This window comes from Triticum urartu, chromosome 1, assembly GCF_003073215.2.
Source record: "Triticum urartu cultivar G1812 chromosome 1, Tu2.1, whole genome shotgun sequence".
Taxonomy (NCBI): Eukaryota; Viridiplantae; Streptophyta; class Magnoliopsida; order Poales; family Poaceae; genus Triticum; species Triticum urartu.
In genome coordinates, this window is record NC_053022.1 from 367,574,351 (window position 1) to 367,593,370 (window position 19,020).

The following is a 19,020-nucleotide window of genomic DNA, read 5'->3' on the forward strand; positions in this document are numbered from 1 at the left end:
CCGTGTGCAGTGCCCCCCTCCACAGTTACACACCTCGGTCATATCGTCATAGTGCTTAGGCGAAGCCCTGCGCCTGTAAACTTCATCATCACCGTCGCCACACCGTCGTGCTGACGGAACTCTCCCTCGGGCTTAACTGGATCAAGAGTTCGAGGGACATCACCGAGCTGAACGTGTGTTGAACGTGGAGGTGTCGTACGTTCGGTGCTTGGATTGGTTGGATCGCGAAGACGTTCGACTACATCAACCGCGTTACTAAACGCTTTCGCTTTCGGACTACGAGGGTACGTGGACACACTCTCCCTCTCGTTGCTATGCATCTCCTAGATAGATCTTGTGTGATCGTAGATAAAATTTTGAAATACTGCGTTCCTCAACAAAATACTAGTCCTATCTCCATACAATTGTATTCCAACACTACTCATGCTTCAAAAACGTGGAACAAATGGGTCCTTCACCTTTGAGTCAAATGAATTCCATAGGATTATGGAGGGTTGGAATCTTTAGAAAAGAATTCTACGTTGTTCATTTGATTCATAGGATTGAATTCTATGGAAAAAAATCTAAGAAATCATGTGTAGTACATTTAATTAGAAATCTAGTGTCCATTTCAACCTTTTTTATATAATTTGTTTGTATTTTACATGGCATCAAACACTGTAGGCTAATCTTATAATATTCAAGTGGGCATACCACTCCGATCCTGTATTTTTCTATTCCTACGTTTTGAGATTCCTACAAATCAAAGAGGACCTAGCGGTGTCTTCATCTCTACTATCAAAGGACATCGTCCGTTTCATTCCCTACCTCCAACCCACATGTACCATCTATTGGTGTAACCCATTGCAGTAACCTCTAATCTATCATTTGACTATACTGACATCATTACTGATGAGTAGATTCCGCTTGTAAGTTCACACATGGCAAAGAAAAACCTATGACATCAGCCAACCAATAAAACTACCAATATGAACAATTTTAATTGCTAGTTACAATTATTGGTTTATAACTTAACATTTAAAAATAGAAATAGGTAAATCATACACACACACACACACACACACACACACATATATATATATATGACTGACCCTTTTAAAACATTGGTCGGGTCGCGAGCCGTCGGATCTGGCGCATCAAGCGGCCAAGCGACGCCTCCACCACTGCAACAAAGGTCTTGTTGCAGTTTTTTTTTTGCAACAGAGGTCTTGCTGCAGTTTTTTTCGGCAGATTTTTTTGCAACAGAGGAGATGTTGAATTTTTTGTTCCGTCTTCGCTTTTTTGCAATGTAGGTATTATTGTGGAAGAAACGTCTGCAACATAGGTAATGTTGCAGAGTACAATGAATGTTGGGTGGGAGACTCAGCCGGATTAAAACATGCAAGAGATGCACAATTTTGATCTAACGGTAGTTGATGTAGCGCCTTGATTGTGCGGTTGATGCCAATCGGTTCCCTTACCAATTTGACAACTGTTTAGCTTATTTGGACATGTTTGGGAGATATTGGCAGTTTCATGGCTCAATCATTTTTTCATAATTCTATATTTTTAAGAAAACAAATAATATGTGTGTACCCAAGTATTGATTTGGAAGTTTCAACTCAATTTGACCATATTTTGGGAGATATTAGATTTTTTTTTAGTCCAAGCCGACTAATGCGGCATTTTTTCCGCTGCATGTACACTTACAAGCAGGACCTACCATGTGAACCACATCAAATGATGGATTAGAGCTAACTAGAAAACATGCCTTTGCGTTGCAACGGGAGAAAACAGCCCTCACACGCCCTTGCCCATTAAGTATGACTAAAAACCTCACCCTCATGCCCATAACATAGTAAACGTGACTAATACCTCATCCTCGGGTCCACATCCTCCATTTCAATATAACAATAGACACACGTTTCCGTTTTTCGTCTTTGCCGTCCTCGTCACCGGTGGTCGCAGTACCAGTTATCACTAATCAAGGTTGGCAAGGTCCAATAGCTGGACTGTTGAGCCGCCTTCGTGTCCGACGAAGATCAAGAGTGTTGAATCCAGTTCTTTTATCATCTGGCTAATATAATAGGGAAAAGCACTGCACATAATATATGTCCATGTCATCATGTAAATTGAGTAGTTTGTGTCACATAGACCATGCATGAAACCTTGGTTGGACTTCTCATGCATTTTGACGGGAGTCACTCGACCAAGTGAGACGGTTGTACGTGAAGATGCAACAGAGAAAAAGATTCCTTCCATGTCCCTAGTTTAATAAAGTGAAGTAAAACAAAGCATCATGTGGGCATATTTTAAAATTTTGCCAAGTTTTATTAATATAGGTATAGATTAAAACAATTTAGCTATAGTACCTCCCAGTTTAAAAAAACATGTTTATTAAAATGTTTGCCTTTTCAAATTTAATGTTCAAAAAATATTTGTGTTTTTAAAATGTTTGCAAATTCCAGAAATAATGACAACAGTACATCCTACTTTTAAAAAATTGTTTGTGTTTTAAAAAATACCCAGGTTTAGAAAAAAAAATAAAAAGACAAATATTGTTCTTTAAACAATGTTTGGCTTTAAAAAATTTATTAACAACTTTCAAAAAATTCACATTCTAAAACTTATTCACTTAAAAAATATATATTCCTCTCAATATCTGGCACGACTGTGTACTTAATTTTAAATTTTGTGGTTCTAATTAAACACCTAGTCTTGTTTAGTCTAGTGGTTAGCATTTGAGTGTTGTAGTGTGAGCGGGCTGGGTTTAATTCCTCCCATCACAGTATTTTTCCTTGGAAATTATTTTACTGGCGCGGACTGTTTTGTATACTAATGGGCCAGCCCATTGAGGCTCTGTGTGTCCTGTAAATTTTTTTTTGGGCAAAGCATAGCTTTATTACTTAATGGTGTCTGGGTAAATCACCCGCGACACAAGCAGCTACATGGGCTGAAACATCAGACTCATACTCTACACAGTGGTTTGCAGGGTACAGACGCCCCACACTAGCAAATTCATGTGCTACCGAATTCGCACTTCAACAACACATACTTATTACATATTTAGAAAACCATATCTTTAGCTGAAACTTTGTGTCCTCAATGAATCAGGAGAACGCCCACATGAGGAAACGCCTGCGACGTACGAAGCCTGAGAAATACGAAAATTATATGGGTCCCACCATGAACGAAAAGAACTGAAGAAACAATTCTTCTTTTAATATTAGGTAAAGATAAAGATAAAGATTGCAGCAGATTAGGTGGTGTTTTGTGCAACAAACGCAAAGAATAGGTTTTCTATACAAATAAATTTGACCCCAATAGGTGATGGTTTGTGCAATTTTCTTCACACGGGAAATTAGCATCTGCAAAAAATTATTAACCCACTCATCTTTAAACCAAGACGATCACAGCTTTCCTACTCTTCTACCGCATGTGGGAAAAAGATTAAAAAAAACTGAGCAAAAAACGTGCACCTACATTGTTGGGGTTTCTATTGTGTGTGCATCTCAGAAAAAAGATGGGTCGACTTGACACTTGGAAAACTAGAGCCACATTCTTTGCGGTAACACCGGATCATCTGATATGTATGTACATCAATCCAAATTGTCAATACAACACAGAAAAAACAAAGGCATGACGACCATGTACGGGAAAAAGTTAACTGTATTATTCCGTCTTTTTTACTGTAGACGGACACTGCCTGTTGGCTAAAACAGGGAGATTACGGGCAGCATCTGGCTCGTTTTATCTACTGGCCAAAGTTCCCGAGAAGGCGCTCCACAGCAGCATGTACGTTCCCAGAAGTGGCCATCAATGCCCGAATATTCTCTGCGGTGTCAAAGAACCCCATTTCTTGGAGCTGGCCAAGTTGCGTTGCATAGAGTTCCTCCGGTGGCACTGAAATTTTGAGAACAGGGAAACTAATATCAGCTGACGGAACGCAATAAGAGCAGGCAAATTCTCAAGACGGCAGCGTATACAAACCATTGGAGGCATTTGGTACACCTAAGCCACCTCCAGCACCAAGCCCACTAAGCATGCCCATCAAGGTGTCCAGACCAACATTTCCCCGCGTGCCTGTATTTGTTGATAAAATGTGTTTATCTAGACAGAACTTAAGATCTCTGCACTGCACATCTAGTTTTGCTTCAGAACTGAGCACTCTGCAGTCAAGACTACGTACAAATTCTGTTCAATATCCAGGTAGCACCGCAAAGCAGCTGGACAGTAGATCAGAGACATTACAAATAAAAATGGCTCAATAGCGGTGGTATCAAGGTGCATGTAACTACAATCTATTTTTCAGTTAACAAATCCAAATGAGTGGAACAGTATTTTGGTCAGAGGCAACCCATTTCCATTTGAAGAAACGTATCACATGATTCAGAATCAGGAACGCATCGATAATTGACTGTAGGCCAAATGATTCTGTGAATTTCTAACTTCTAATGTTTAATTCAGTAATTATCTTGCAAAAAAGAAAATCGCCTTAGTAGTTTCGAGTTATCAATGACAGGTAATGATTCTAATGCCACAACAGTATACCCTAACAAATCACGGAGCAGAAACTTTATGAACATGAACCAAGCAGAGTGTGTATAGAAAAGCAACTCTTGCCACAGGAGATGTTTTTTTTTTGCGGGAACACAGGAGATCAACTACAAACAACATAAGAGAACTCTGGAGCATTCACATCAAACCTGACATCGTAATCCATATCAAGGAAGAAGAGATTGTGCATAAAGAACATAATAATCAAGAACAATTACCTGTGCCATTGCCTCCTAGGTTACCAGCCCTGAAAGAAAAAAAGATGACTCAGCAAACGCATAATTGCACCCTCAAAAAATGAACATAACTGCACTTCATAATCTCCATTTCATTTAATTTCATAAAAAAAGGGGTGATACAATGATGCTATTGAATTAGAGTTACTCACTGGCTAGGTTGATTTTGGCCAAGCTGTGATGACAGTGTCTGCTGGAATGAGAGTAATTGCTGCGCAGAACAAATACAAATTATCATAAAATAAAATACGAGAACAGTTGTTAACTTGCATCGCAACAGATTTTACCTGCAAAGCCTCTGGGGATGCCATCTGGCGAAGAAAGTCTGGGTTTTGGAACATATCCCTCAACTGAGTGTTTGACTCCATCAGGCTACGTGCATTTGGGTTCATGCTAAGCAACTGTGGGACAAGCAAATGTTACAGAATGATCCAAGTTCATCTCCAAAAATCATAAAGGAACTAGTTTTGAAAAATATTGGACCTGGTTCATTGACTGTGGGTCAGACATAATGTTCTGCATCATCTGCATCATAGCAGGGTTTTGCAGCATCTGACTCAAAAGAGCAGCATCAGGTGGACCACCAAGCATACTCCCCAAATCTGCTGAACCCAACCCTCCTAGACCACCTGCAGCACCAGTTCTTGCATTCCCACCAAGACCACCGAGCAGGCTGCTCAAATCTGCTGAACCCAGCCCTCCTGGGCCACCAGTTGCACCAGCCCTGGTACTAGCAGCAGGACCTGACCGTGGTGTTCCTTGCGCACCCCCAGCTGGGAAAATAAAATTGTATCACAGGCAATTATCAGCAGCAGTGAGAATAAAAATACTACCACATGTAATTATCAACATTCAACAACAAAACAAACAAAAAACTCTAAATAACTAGAACCTACCATTGTTGCTCCAGGGGTTTGGAAGTGGATTAGTATTTGGAACAGGGGTTCCTGTTGTGGACTCTGGGCCGGTAATTGGAGCATTTGTAGCAGCATTGCCGGCTTGGTTAGGCCCCTGATTTCCAAGAAGAGCTGCAAACGGGTTAGAGGCCGGGGTGCCTTCCCCACCCCCTCCCATTGTTGTTGCATTAAGAAAAGGCTCCTGTACAGTTTCATACATACGCCGGAGCATATTAAACCCTTCAGGGGAAGCTTCAATGTTGCTCATTGCTCTGTCTGTGTTCCGCATCATCTCCCTCATAATTTCAGGGTTTCTTGCAGCTTCAAGGGTCTGGCGGAGAACACTAGGGTCATTGAGGACATGGGCAAGATCTGGATTCCGATCAATAATATCACGCATTTGTGGATTATTCATAATCATATTGCGTATTAGATCAGGGTTATTCATGAGACTCTGCATCATTGGCATGTTCATTATCTCCCTCATAAGGTTGGGATTCTGGCTCAACTGTTGCTGCATTTGATCTAATTCCGGAAGTCCAGCCCCAAATAAACCTGCTGGCCTGCCACTAGCAGCTCCAGTAGCACCAAGGCCTGGAAATAAGCCTCCAAGACCACCTGCAGGGCCACTGGTAGGAGTAGTTGAAGCTTGGGGGCTTGATGCAGCAGGTGCTCCTGATGCTGCTGGTTGGGCAACGCCTCGCACCAAGTGAATGGTGTGATCTGTCTCAACACCTGGAAAATACAAGTAGCATAGAAAAATGCTTAATAACACAGAGATCTAAATGACAGGTCAACATTACCATAGAAAGAACGAATGCATTTGCATCCTTGCATGTGCCAAAACCATATACAGGAGTTTGTAATATAGTAAGATAGTGCAACTTGCTACTATACCGCAAATCATCGTTCATCTCATCATAAAATAATTTGCTAATAACCAACCAAATAATTACATTTTGGAACAGAAGAAGCCAACTGTTACAGACTCATACAAGAATTACCAGTTTTCTCCCAAAATAAATAAATAAAATCCAAAGATGGAATTTAATGTTTTTTCATGAAAAGTGTTAGTGATGCAACAAATTCATTGGAAAGCATTTGCTCCATGCAAGGGCATGTAGGCATGTAGCATCTGCCAGTCTTTTGCAGACTGTTCCCTGCATTTTCCCAACACGAAGTGTAGCATTAGTGCCCTATGTGTGTGTGATTCTGAAATATAATAGTCAAAAAATACGGAAACATGCCATAACTCCAGTGACTGTGGTTGTACGACACTATTTTGTAAAATAAGAAGTCGACCATTTAGGAACAAAAAACATTATGCATTTTCATTAGGATTCAACTATAAACTCCACAGAAGGCTTTGTCAGTTTACCAGAATACAGTGACTTACTAAAAATACATCAACAAATTTTACATACTTCCCCAGAGTACCATAAATTTTACACACTGAACAATCAATTGACACAAATTTACTACTCTACAAACTACAGTCAATAATCAAACACTATGCCAAAATTCACACACAAAAATACTGGAACTTCCTTATGATGATCCTTAAGCTAACATACTAATTCCCCACTCCACCTCAAGCAAATCCAGTAAATCTCTTTAGATTTCACCTGTAGCTATGTAATGATACATGCACAAGTAACGGAAGCTAAAATCCGTAACGCTTGGAATTAAATTCATGCCGCGACAAGGGAAGCTTCCTTCAGCTTCACCTTCTTCTATGCTATATAAAACATGTACGCCAACGGTATCCGTTATCACTAACACACCGCACTCTCTACCGGCATCAACCAGTCACCCGTGTAGTATCGGCTAACGCGGCACATAAGCATACCGTTGCATCTGATCCACACCAGCACGCTCCCAACCAACAAACGGGCATTGCAAATTTGCAATTCACGCACGGGGCCGGCCAATTCGACCCCACCGAAGCCAAACCGCGACCCTATTCCCCGTATCCATGTGGTGTGCACGCACCGTAGCTTTCTAGGGTTTGCTCGTCCTTGAGGATCCGGCCCTTGTAGATCAGGCGCTGCTGCGGCGCCGGCACGTCGCAGCTGGCGGCCACGGCCTCCTTGAACGCCCCGACCGTCTCGCCCAGGTCCGCCTGAAGGGTGAACTTGGCGCCGTTGGCGCACCGGATGTTGAGCGTCGCCCGCGCCCCCGAGGGCGGGGACTCGCTCCCGGCCCCCTCGCCGTCGCCTGCTCCGCCCATGCCCTCGGCCGAGGCTCGATCCGGTCGGGTCAGGGGGCGTGGGCTGCGATTGGGTTCTGCCGTGTGCGCGTGAGCTTTGCGAGTTTTTTTTTCCCTCTTACCTTCCTTCCCTTGCTCGGAGAGAGAAGAAAGAGAGGAGAAGAAGAAGCAAATCGGCCGCGGACGCGAGGGATTTAACGGCGGAGGGCGCCACGGGGTAGGGGTGGCGGACGGCGTGGATTCGTTGCGTGCGGTGGGGGCGCTGTGTGATACCGGGTGGGGGGTCCTCGTGGACCGCCACCGCAAGAGTCGGTGACCGGAAGGTTCTAGGCTTCTAGCGTTCGAGTCAGGGGAGGGTGTTCCCTATTCCCACTGGGACCGAACGGGTCCGTGGAATTTTCGGACGGATTGTGCGAATCTCAACGATTCCACGTAGTAGTGTACAGACTGGCTCTTGGGTCATCTTTGCTCCCGGAGGTGATGCGAGGCCAAAATCACTGTGTTTTGGCTCATGGCAGCATCGCACCCATTCATACTCATCCCTGAACCGTTCGCCCCACGTTCCCTTCTCATCCCTTGGAAAGGTGATCTGGGAGGCCATCGTTTTGCCCCCATCTCCGTTGGCGCGGCCGTGGGTCCTCTACCCCTCCGGCAATCGCTCCAGCGACGAGAGGCGCAGGGGACCCCGGCGTTGTTGCTCCGGCGAGTAGTTAGGCTGGGCTTTGTTCTTCACAGAGGTGGCGCATCGGTGGCGGGATCGATGTCATGTCAGAATAATTTGGCTTTGTTTCTTCCCCATCGATAGTGTTCCAATCAATGATGCTGGGAACTTGGGAAGCAGGTGGCCTCTTTGTCTTGTCAGTCATCGGATCTAGCGGTTTTAAGTTGTGTCGGGTGGTGTTCGGCGTCACCCGGTGGCGGCAGCTGCGGCCATGGCAGAGTGTACGGAGGTTCTGAAATGGGATGTGCAATGGTGGCAGGTATTATGTATCTCAAAAAAAAATTGATCATATACTTAAAATTTTGTTTTGGATGTTTTGACTTTATATATACAAACATCATATTCCACCTGACGGTACAACCGCGGTAGCACTTAACGAATTTCTTATTTCAGAAAGCATTTTAGAAAGTTCATTACCACAGGAAGAACAAGTTATGCGTGAAGGCATATCAACATCAAAGGTATCAGCTAGCCTATTACAAGGCAGCATGGTGCCCATAATAACATAATTGTTTTTCACAAAGGAGAGACGGTTTTAAAACCGGCTTCTGGTTTAAGCTTGGCCACCAGCCTGGCCTGATGGTTGTGGGTCATCCTGCACCGCTTCAGCTTCCGTTTCTCTATCCAGTGGCTGGAAATCCACAGTTGTCCAGTCAATTCCCATCAATGCTTGAAAAACAGCTTCGTCATGGATTAGCGAAGACGGGTCAATATCGGGAGCGTAAGTATGCTTACGGATTGGAGGGATCAGGTTTTCCGATTCATGGATTGGTGCAGCTATTCACTTGTTCTGACTGTCATATTGGGCTTGATAATGAGACAAATCTGCTTCCTCAGCCAGTTGACAAGCTAGCGGACGTACCTCTCGGTTTATGGCTCGCAGATCCGCTTCACCAAATTCTGACCCGTCTTCCTTCAAACTGGGATAACCCTGAGCCGCTTTAATAGGATCAAAATCCGGCACCCAGGCTTTTGCCCGGATTAAAGCATTGATTGCACCGGTTCGAGCAGCAGATTTCTTCAGCTCTTCAACCCGGGCAGGAAGCACTGACAGTTTCATCAAAGTATCTTGAATCAAAGTGGGCGCCGGTTTGTTATGAGACGCGGTACAGATGATCCGCTGGGCACCAGTATACAATTGTTCAACCAAGGTATAGGCGGCTTTCAATTTCTTCCGCACATCTGACCCCAAGTGACCAATGCGTGTCCCTGAAATACCATAAAAGGTTAATAAACCGGCGACTCTGTAAGAAGGCAGAATCAATTCAGAAGGCAAGCTGGCTTACCAAAGATAGCAGTGGTCATGGCATGAACGTGCCGCTTTATGCTGGTCAGTTCATCTGTCACTGGTTTCAGTGCAGCCTTGGCATCCTCTGCTCGTTTGATCAAAGCGGATTTTTCAGTGGCCCAATCCGCCCGTTTCTTCTTGAAGTTCTCCTTAAGTTGTTCCATGGCGCTTAAGGCACTGGCCAATTCCTCTTTTGCCTTGGAGGTTTCAGCCTGTTGGGTTTTCAGGTTTTCTCGCAGATCGATGACTTGGCTTTCTTTCGCCTTTAGCTCCGCCTGCAGGCATACAGATATATGTTTCAACAAATCGGTAGAAGGATTCAAGTACCAACCACATAACAAGTTATGCGCTTAGCACTTGGGGGCTAATGCATATTCGATCTTCATCTTTTAATTGTTTACAAAGTCCCAAGCTCAATACAAGTATTCAACTTGGCACTTGGGGGCTAATGGCTATTTGATCATATGTATTCTGATGCGGCAGTTTCAAATACTTAAAGTACCGGTTTAACTACGCTAAGTTGAACCGGCCCTTGGGGACTATATCAGCAAATTTCAAAGCATCAAGATTCATATTATTAAGTCCCGGTTTGAAAGAATATTTCAAATCGGCCCTTAGGGGCTATGAGAGTCAGCAAGAATGAAAGCATGCAAGCAGGAAGGAGCATATGGAAGTTACCTCATATTTATCCTTCATCATATTAACCAGACCGGCTTCATAGTCACGGCTGGTATACAGCCGATTCAGATAGCCGGAATGGATATCTTGGGCGTTCAGAGCAGCGTAAGCCGTCAGATCAGCATTCCACTTGCCTTTGCCAAAAGCAGCTAATTCTTCCTTGGCGGAATGTTTGGATAAAGCGACAGGATTGCTTGGCTCAGTATGGCCAGTGCCAGTAATGACAATTTCATCATCATCGGTACCGCCGGTTTGCACTGGAGCTGTGGGCTTATCAGTAGGTTTTGCGGGACCGGTGGAGCTTTCAACCCGGAGGGAACCTGTGGGCTGATGAATAGGACCTGAGATATCAGTAGGTATTTCCTCAGCAGTAAGATCATCATCTGGCTGCGGTGGATCATTGGGAATATCCTCAGGAATAGCCGCTTCAAGATTGGGTGTGGTGCCTGGTTCAACAATGACATCTTCTTCGGCCGCTTTATCCAGGCGGGCCTTCTTGCTCGGCCTGGGTTTGGCCCTGAGAAGAATAACAAAATTAAATACAGCATATGTTCTAAGGCAATATACTACAAACATCACAATAAATATAGCTTACCCAAGCACCGTTTTGAGCGGTGGGAGCTGAGTAGGTGACGACTCGCCAGAAGATGAGTGGGAAATAACCTGATAATCAGAGTCAAACGGATTAAGAGGTTGACGAAAGCAAACCGCTTTAGGACAAGCACTGACAAGCGAATTAGAGACCTCGGAATGACGTTTCCGAACCGGACTGTTCGGTAAACCGGCGGAGGTAACTACCTGGCCGCTGTGCCGGGTGGTGCGGCGAGCTTCGTGTTGTTGAGTCTTCATAAGAAGTTTAGGATCCAAATAAGCAAGAGGATGAGAAAATTTAACTTTCTGGTTTGCCTGACGGATTTTTTGTGAAGGCAAAGTTTCTGAATCGGAAGAGAGAATAATTACCTCTGCAACATCCGCATGGCTGGCTTCGGCATCATCCTGACAAATATCATCATCAATAAGATGCATGAAAAATAAACCAAGTGAGTCAAGCTCTACTTCAAAGTCCGGATTATCCACCTCGTCATCAAGGGCCGGATTAGAAGATGCAGTGGTTCTTTTCCGGTGGGCAGTCTTCTTCACAGCTTTAGTTTTTTGCCGGGTTGCTCTTTTCGGTTTATCTGTTTTCTCTGGTTTCTCCTGCGGCAGCTTTTTGCTCCAAAATGGATCATCGCCCTGGTTATGCAGACACTAATATTAAAAACAATGACCAGACATATCAATAATAGATTCAGCAAAGAGAAAAATCAAACTCTTATAGCTGGCGGTTTGTTGGTGGCACAGAAGGGAAGCAGGCCGGTTCTAGTGCAGATGTGCTCCGGTTCATTCAGTATCTTACGCACAGCCTCTGTGATTTCTTCACCGGAAAGCTGGAGTCTTGAATGTCGCAGTGGGTCATCCACACTATCAGTATATTCGCACATCAAACCGGAGCGCTGACTAAGGGGCAGTATGCTCCATGATATCCAACAGCGAGCAAGGTCAACCCCTGTTAAACCGTTGGCCATAAAGGCCCTGAGTTTTGATAGCTGAGGAGCATATTTGCTTCTCTCCTGGGCAGTCAATCGTTGAGGAAAAGGATGGGTATTGCTGAGCCGCTCCGGACGAAAGCCAGGCAAGGGATTCTCACCAGCAGGGGAGGTGTCTTTGCAGTAGAACCATGTCTGATTCAACTCCTTGGGGTGACTGTGCAGCTTGGCGTGAGGGTAGGTGACCTCTTTCCTTTTTTGAATAGCCATGCCACCCAACTCCGTATTAGAGCCATCAGTAAACTCAGTATGGCGGTTTAGATGGAAAAGATCTCTGAATAATTCCACCGTGGGCTCCTCTTGAAAGAACACCTCACAGAGCACTTGGAAGTGGCACATATTTGTAACAGAGTTGGGGCCAGTGTCTTGCGGATGGAGTTGGAAATCAGCTAGAACATCCCGGTAGAATTTAGAACCGGGCGGTTTAAAACCCCGGGCTAAGTGGTCTACGAAAACAACAACCTCTCCTTCTCGAGGTGTGGGGGGCATTCTTTGCCAGGAGCCCTCCAATGGACGGTGTCTTTGACGCGAGAAGGGACCCAATTGCACTCATACACTTGCTTGGCCATGATGAAATCTACAAAGTACATTGATATGTGCAATGTTAAACCGGAAGCAGATCTATCTAAACTGGAGTTTATGAAGCAACAGCATCCCGGCGGTTCGACAAGGGGACTAATGATATATGATAGATTGCTTTTTCAAAGGTGAACCGCCTATGTGGTAAAGAGGATACAAATCTAAGGCAAGAATGACTAAGGTAAAAACAGATTTCATAAGGTCGCAGTGAAATTTTGGATCTACCGTAAGACAGGAAAATAAAAGGATTTAGACCTAAAAGATTGATCTCAAAGCAATTCACAAGGGACCAGATCAGTGTTTTATGCGCATAAAGGTTTGCTTTGGTAACAGAAGATAAGCCATTACGGAGAATACATCAGGTTTGAAGTTTTATTCATGGGCTAAAGAAGAAACAAAGGAAGAACAGCGCCAGAGTCTCGATGAACTTCGACGAACAAGGAAACCCTAGAACAGATCTGCGGGGGAAAGGAAAGAAGATTTACCGAAGCTGAGGAAGAAGCGGAAGGTCGCCGCGATGCTCTGGTGTGCTCAGGTTGATGCAGCGGCCAAGGTTGATGCAGAGGTCGACGGTGGCGGCGGAGCTCCGAAGCTGGGCGACGCAAGGAAGATGAAGCAGAAGGGGTCGGAGGGAAAGAGAAAGGAAATGACCCTTTGGTCCTATTTATAAAGAAAGGGATATGTCAGGCGCGAGAATCAAGGAGCCGCGAGGTTGGAAATAAAGTTGTGGCCTTAATTGTCGCAGGCTTGTTAATAGGATAAGGTTCTTTATAACCAATGACATCACACCGGTCTACCGCGAGCAGAGAAGATGACATCACAGCGGTTCAACAAAATACAAGCAGATGTTGAAGATGAAGATTTTTGCTAAGGATTGACATGAACCTGTTCAAATCAATTTGGGGCCTAATGTTGGGGATATTACTACTGGGCGTAAACCGGCCAGGACAAGCCGGGTTAACTTCATCAGTAGTTGAGTGTGATAAAAGCCCATGAGGGCAGATGAGGGCTAAAGGCCCATAATCGGTTTAAGGCCTATAGCTATAAACCGGCGTCGGTATGTAACTTGTGTTATAGGTTAGGAATAGTGGAGACCGAACCGGACGCATCTATGAGCCGGTATCGGGACTCTGTGAACCGACGGGCGTCCCCGTGTATATAAGGGGACAACCCGGCGGCGGTTGAAGGAGAGACAACAACTCGAGACATAGGCGAAGCTTATTTGCTCCCTAGTCATCGAAACACCCATCAATTCCATCACAACTAGACGTAGGCTTTTACCTTCATTGAAGGGGCCGAACTAGTATAAACTCTCTTGCGTCCTTGTGTCCGCTTTAACCGCTTCAAGCTAACCCGTAGCGATGGCTCCACGACTAAGTCCTTTCTCTAGGACAACTGCCGTGACAAAACCACGACAGGCAGGGTGTTAATCTGCTCTTCCTTCTTTTGTTCTTTGCTCTTCTCCTCGTCTTTTTCATCTAATGAGTTGGCAGTTTCATCAATTTCTTCTTTCATGCAAGTCTGCAAAATATTAGTTTCTTATAGGGCAGCAGACATTCTCTCAATAAATTCTTTAATATAAGGTTTTTTATGATAGTGCCCTTGATTCCTTAATTGTGCTCAATTGTCCCCACGCTATACACTTTTGCTCACTTTTCCCCACCCTCTTATTTGAAACTCTCATAAATGGTCAAACTGGAAGTTTGCCGTCGGGTCAATGGCTTCATCGTTAAGTGCTAACGAGTGGGCCGCTTAGGGCCGGGTCCTCTTTTGACCGCTATGTGCTGACGAGTGGGGCCGCAAGGAGACACGTCAGAGCAGCTTGTCTAAAACAGATCGAGCCACTCCCCCATCGCCCCGTCCCGCCTCCTCCTCCGTTGACGATGTTGTGCCCTCCACCATCTAACCCTATTTCGTTCATCGGCGACGCCACGCCTCTGCCACATCAACCCCCCCCCAAATCTGGGATTAAGAAGCGATGTCGGGGGAGGACGCCCTATGGCCCATCGACCGTGCAGATGATTGGGCCGAATCGAAGGCGGATAATTCATAGATTCCATATGGGTAAGCGTCGTTTCCCCTCAATTTGATGAGCAAACTCGTAAATTAGGCAGTATTTGACCACTGGTCGCTTGAATCATACCAATTTGGGTTGCTGAATTTTTCATCCTTTATGTCGACCGAATAGGATTGATCATGTGCTTGCTTTTCGGCTGGCGGTTAGAATGGAAACTAGCATGCTATGCGGTTGCATTTGGTGTGTTGGAGGCAGAGTCCGAGGAAAGTTAGGTCTAGTTTATGCAGCAGTTGCGCAACATTATAGGTACACCTCTAGGTTTAGCTATACACAAAGATGCTTGCAAGGGTTTAGAGACTGCAGTAGGAATTGTATTCCCTGGAGCGGAGCATATAGAATGTATGCGACTGATACGTCTCCAACGTATCTATAATTTTTTTATTGTTCCATGATGTTATATTATCATTCTTGGATGTTTTACAATCATTTTATAACAACTTTATATCATTTTTGGGACTAACCTATTGACATAGTGCCCAGTGCCAGTTGCTATTTTTTGCTTCGCAGAATATTAGTACCAAACGGAGTCCAAACGCAGCGAAACTTTTTGGAGACTTTTTTGGACCACAAGACACCTTGGGGGCCAAGAAAGCACCAGAGGGGATCCCTATGGGGACCACAAGACACCTGGGCGCGCCCATGTGGGTTGTGGGCCCCGCGGAGGTCTCCTGCACTACCTCTTCGCCCTATAAATTCCCAAATATTTCAGAAAACTTAGGGGAGTCGACGAAACACAATTCCAGCCGCCGCATGTTCCAGAACCACGAGATCCAATCTAACACCATCACGGAGGGGTTCATCATCCTCATTGGTGCCTCTCCGATGATGCATGAGTAGTCCACCATAGACCTAAGGGTCCGTAGGCAGTAGCTAGATGGTTTCTTCTCTCTTTTTGCTTCTCAATACAATGGTCTCTTGGAGATCTATTTGATGTAAACCTTTTTGCGATGTGTTTGTTGGGATCCGATGAACTTTGATTTTATGATCAGATCTGTATCCATGAATATTTTTTGAGTCTTCTTTGATCTCTTATATGCATGATTATTTATAGCCTCGTATTTATTTTTCGAATCTTTGGTTTAGTTAGACCAACTAGACCGATTTTTCTTGCCATGGGAAAAGGTGCTTTGTGATGGGTTCGATCTTGCGGTGTCCTCTTCCGGTGACAGAAGGGGCAGCAAGGCACGCATGTATCCTTGCTATTAAGGATAACAATATGGGGTATATTCCTACACGAATAGATATTTTCTACATCATGTCATCGTTCTTATTGCATTACTCCATTTATCCAGGAACTTAATACATTAGATGCATGCTGGATAGCGGTTGATGTGTGGAGTTATAGTAGTAGATGCAGGCAGGAGTCAGTCTACTAATCTTGGACGTGATGCCCATATAATGATCATTGCCTTGGATATCGTCATAATTATTCGATCTTCTATCAATTGCCCAACAGTAATTTGTTTACCCACCGTATGCTATTTTCTCGAGAGAAGCCACTAGTGAAATCTACGGCCCCCGGGTCTATCTTTTATCATATTGCTTTCAGATCTATTTTTATTCACATTTGTTTTCAGATCTATTATTTGTAAAACACAAAAATACCTTGCCGCGTTTTTTCTTTCTTTATTCTATTTTTGTGTTTTTGCAAGATCTATTTATCCAAAATTATACAAACCGGTCTATCATTTTACCAGGAGGGATTGACAACGCCTCTTACGCGTTGGGTTGCGAGGATTTGTTCTTTGTGTGCAGGTACCGTTTACATAGTGTTGCTTGGTTCTCCTACTAAATTGATACCTTGGTTTCATAACTGAGGGAAATACCTACCGTAGCTGTACTGCATCATCCCTTCCTCTTTGGGGAAATACCGAGGCAGTTTCAAGCCGCATCAGCGACACCTAGCGTAGAATTTTAAAAGAAATTCAGAGATTAAGTTTATGATGAGAACATATGCATCATACACATGCAGTTTGAGGAAGCATGAGCACCATTTAAGAGTGTTGTATGCTCACAACCCTTAGGTGAAGTGGCACGTCCATTTTGCATCATGTTTTCCTAATGATATTTATAATGTTTTTATGCATAATAATGCTTTTTGGAGTATTTCTAATGCATTTTCTCTCATAATATGCAAGGTTTACACAAAGAGGGAGAATGCCGGCAGCTGAAATTCTGGACCTAAAAAAGCTACGTCGGAGTTACCTATTCTGCACATCTCCAAATAAGCTGAAACTTCACGGAGATTTTTTATGGAATATTTAAGAATTATTGGAGCAAATAACTACCAAAGGGTGGCCACCGGGTGGGCACAACCCACCTGGGCGCGCTAGGGCCCCCAGGTGCGCCCTGATGGGTTGTGCCCTCCTCGGGCCACCTTCGGTGCCCATCTTCTGGTATATAGGTCATTTTGACCTAGAAAAAATCAGGAGGGGAATTTCAGGACGAAGCGTCGCCGTCTTGAGGCGGAACTTGGGCAGGAGCACTTTTGCCCTCCGGCGGAGCGATTCCGCCGGGGGAACTTCCCTCCCGGAGGGGGAAATCATCGTCGTCATCATCAACAACAACTCTCCCATCTTGGGGAGGGCAATCTCCATCAACATCTTCAACAACACCATCTCCTCTCAAACCCTAGTTCATCTCTTGTGTTCAATCTTTATACCGGAACCTTAGATTGGTACTTGTGGGTGACTAGTACTGTTGATTACATCTTGTAGTTGATTACTGTATGGTTTATTTGGTGGAAGATTATATGTTCAGATACATTATGCTATTTAACACCCCTCCGATCCTGAGCATGATTATCATTTGTGAGTAGTTACTTTTGTTCTTGAGGTCACGGGAGAAGTCATGTTGCAAGTAATCATGTGAACTTGATATCTGTTCGATATTTTGATGATACGTATGTTGTGTTTCCCTTAGTGGTGTCATGTGAACGTCGACTACATGGCACTTCACCTTATTAGGGCCTAAGGGAATACATTGTGGAGTAGTTACTAGAAGATGGGTTGCTAGAGTGACAAAAGCTTAATCCCTAGTTTATGCGCTGCTTCATAAGGGACTGATTTGGATCCAAAAGTTTAATGCTATGGTTAGATTTTATCTTAATGCTTTTCTCATAGTTGCAGATGCTTGTAAGGGGGTTAATCATAAGTAGGAGGTTTGTTCAAGTAAGAACAACACCAAAGCACCGGTCCACCCACATATCAAATTATCAAAGTAGCGAACATGAATCAAATCAACATGATGAAAGTGACTAGATGAAATTCATGTGTACCCTCAACAACGCTTTGCTTATTATAAGAGACTGTTTTGGCATGTCCTTTGCCTCAAAAGGATTGGGCTACCTTGCTGCACTTTATTTACCGTTACCATTACTTGATCGTTACAAATTATCTTGCTATCAAACTACCCGTTACCGACAATTTCAGTGCTTGCAGAGATTACCTTGCTGAAGATCACTTGTCATTTCCTTCTGCTCCTCATTGGGTTCGACACTCTTGCTTATCGAAAGGACTACGATTGTTCCCCTATACTTGTGGGTCATCAAGCCTCTTTTATGGCACCATTGCCGGGGAGTGAAGCGCTCTTGGTAAGGAAAAATTATTACTACGTGCTGAAATTTATTGTTACTTGTTACTATGGAGAACAATCCTTTGGGGGGTTTGTTCATGGTATCTTCACCTCAACCGGAACCACAATTAGTTGCCCCTCAACCTATTGCACCTACTAAAAATATCCGTTATGAAATTCCTTTGGGTGTGATAGAACAACTACTAGCTAATCCTTATGCAGGAGATGGAGCTGAACATCCTGATATGCACTTGATATATGTGGATGAAATTTGTGGATTATTTAAGTTTGCAGGTTTATCCGGAGATGAAGCTAAGAAGAAGGTTTTCCCTTCACTAGTACATCGAGGTGCTATACAAATGGTTTTTAACCCCTTTCCGGGACGGCGTTCTGAACCGTCGCCCAGTGAGTGTGTGTGATAGGGGGGGGGGTCCTTCCCACACAACCTGAAAACCGTCGGGGATAGGCCCTACTGGCACGCACACTCGGTAAAATGAGGTCGCGTGCGACGGGCGAGCGATCAAATACGGTCACTACTGTGGGATGCTGCTAACGCGACACTACGACCAGAGACCCTTCAAGAAACTGTGTGTGATGCAATAATCGCAAACGGTGTTGTATGAAAACCGTCAGAAATGATG

General features: G+C 44.2%; 1 protein-coding gene across 1 annotated transcript; it reads right to left on the reverse strand.

Annotated features, from left to right (window-relative positions):
• Positions 1-3,519: 3,519 nt before the first annotated feature.
• On the reverse strand, positions 3,520-8,044 carry LOC125512810 (ubiquitin domain-containing protein DSK2a-like). The gene is made up of 8 exons (XM_048677894.1): positions 7,661-8,044; positions 5,669-6,403; positions 5,256-5,545; positions 5,060-5,173; positions 4,925-4,983; positions 4,755-4,783; positions 3,970-4,062; positions 3,520-3,882 (listed from the first exon to the last, which is right to left on the reverse strand). The coding sequence occupies exons 1-8, from the start codon at positions 7,896-7,898 to the stop codon at positions 3,734-3,736; spliced, it is 1,707 nt and encodes a 568-aa protein (XP_048533851.1). The 5' UTR covers positions 7,899-8,044; the 3' UTR covers positions 3,520-3,733.
• Between the last annotated feature and the right edge of the window lie 10,976 nt (positions 8,045-19,020).

Bases quoted from the DNA above. Each gene is read 5' to 3' on its own strand.
- LOC125512810 (XM_048677894.1), bottom strand. From the start codon at position 7,898: ATGGGCGGAGCAGGCGACGGCGAGGGGGCCGGGAGCGAGTCCCCGCCC. The intron at 4,784-4,924 runs GTGAGTAACTCT...TTTTTCTTTCAG, and splicing joins GGCCAAAATCAACCTAGCCA to GGCTGGTAACCTAGGAGGCA. The intron at 4,063-4,754 runs GTAATTGTTCTT...CAACAAATACAG, and splicing joins CCTAGGAGGCAATGGCACAG to GCACGCGGGGAAATGTTGGT.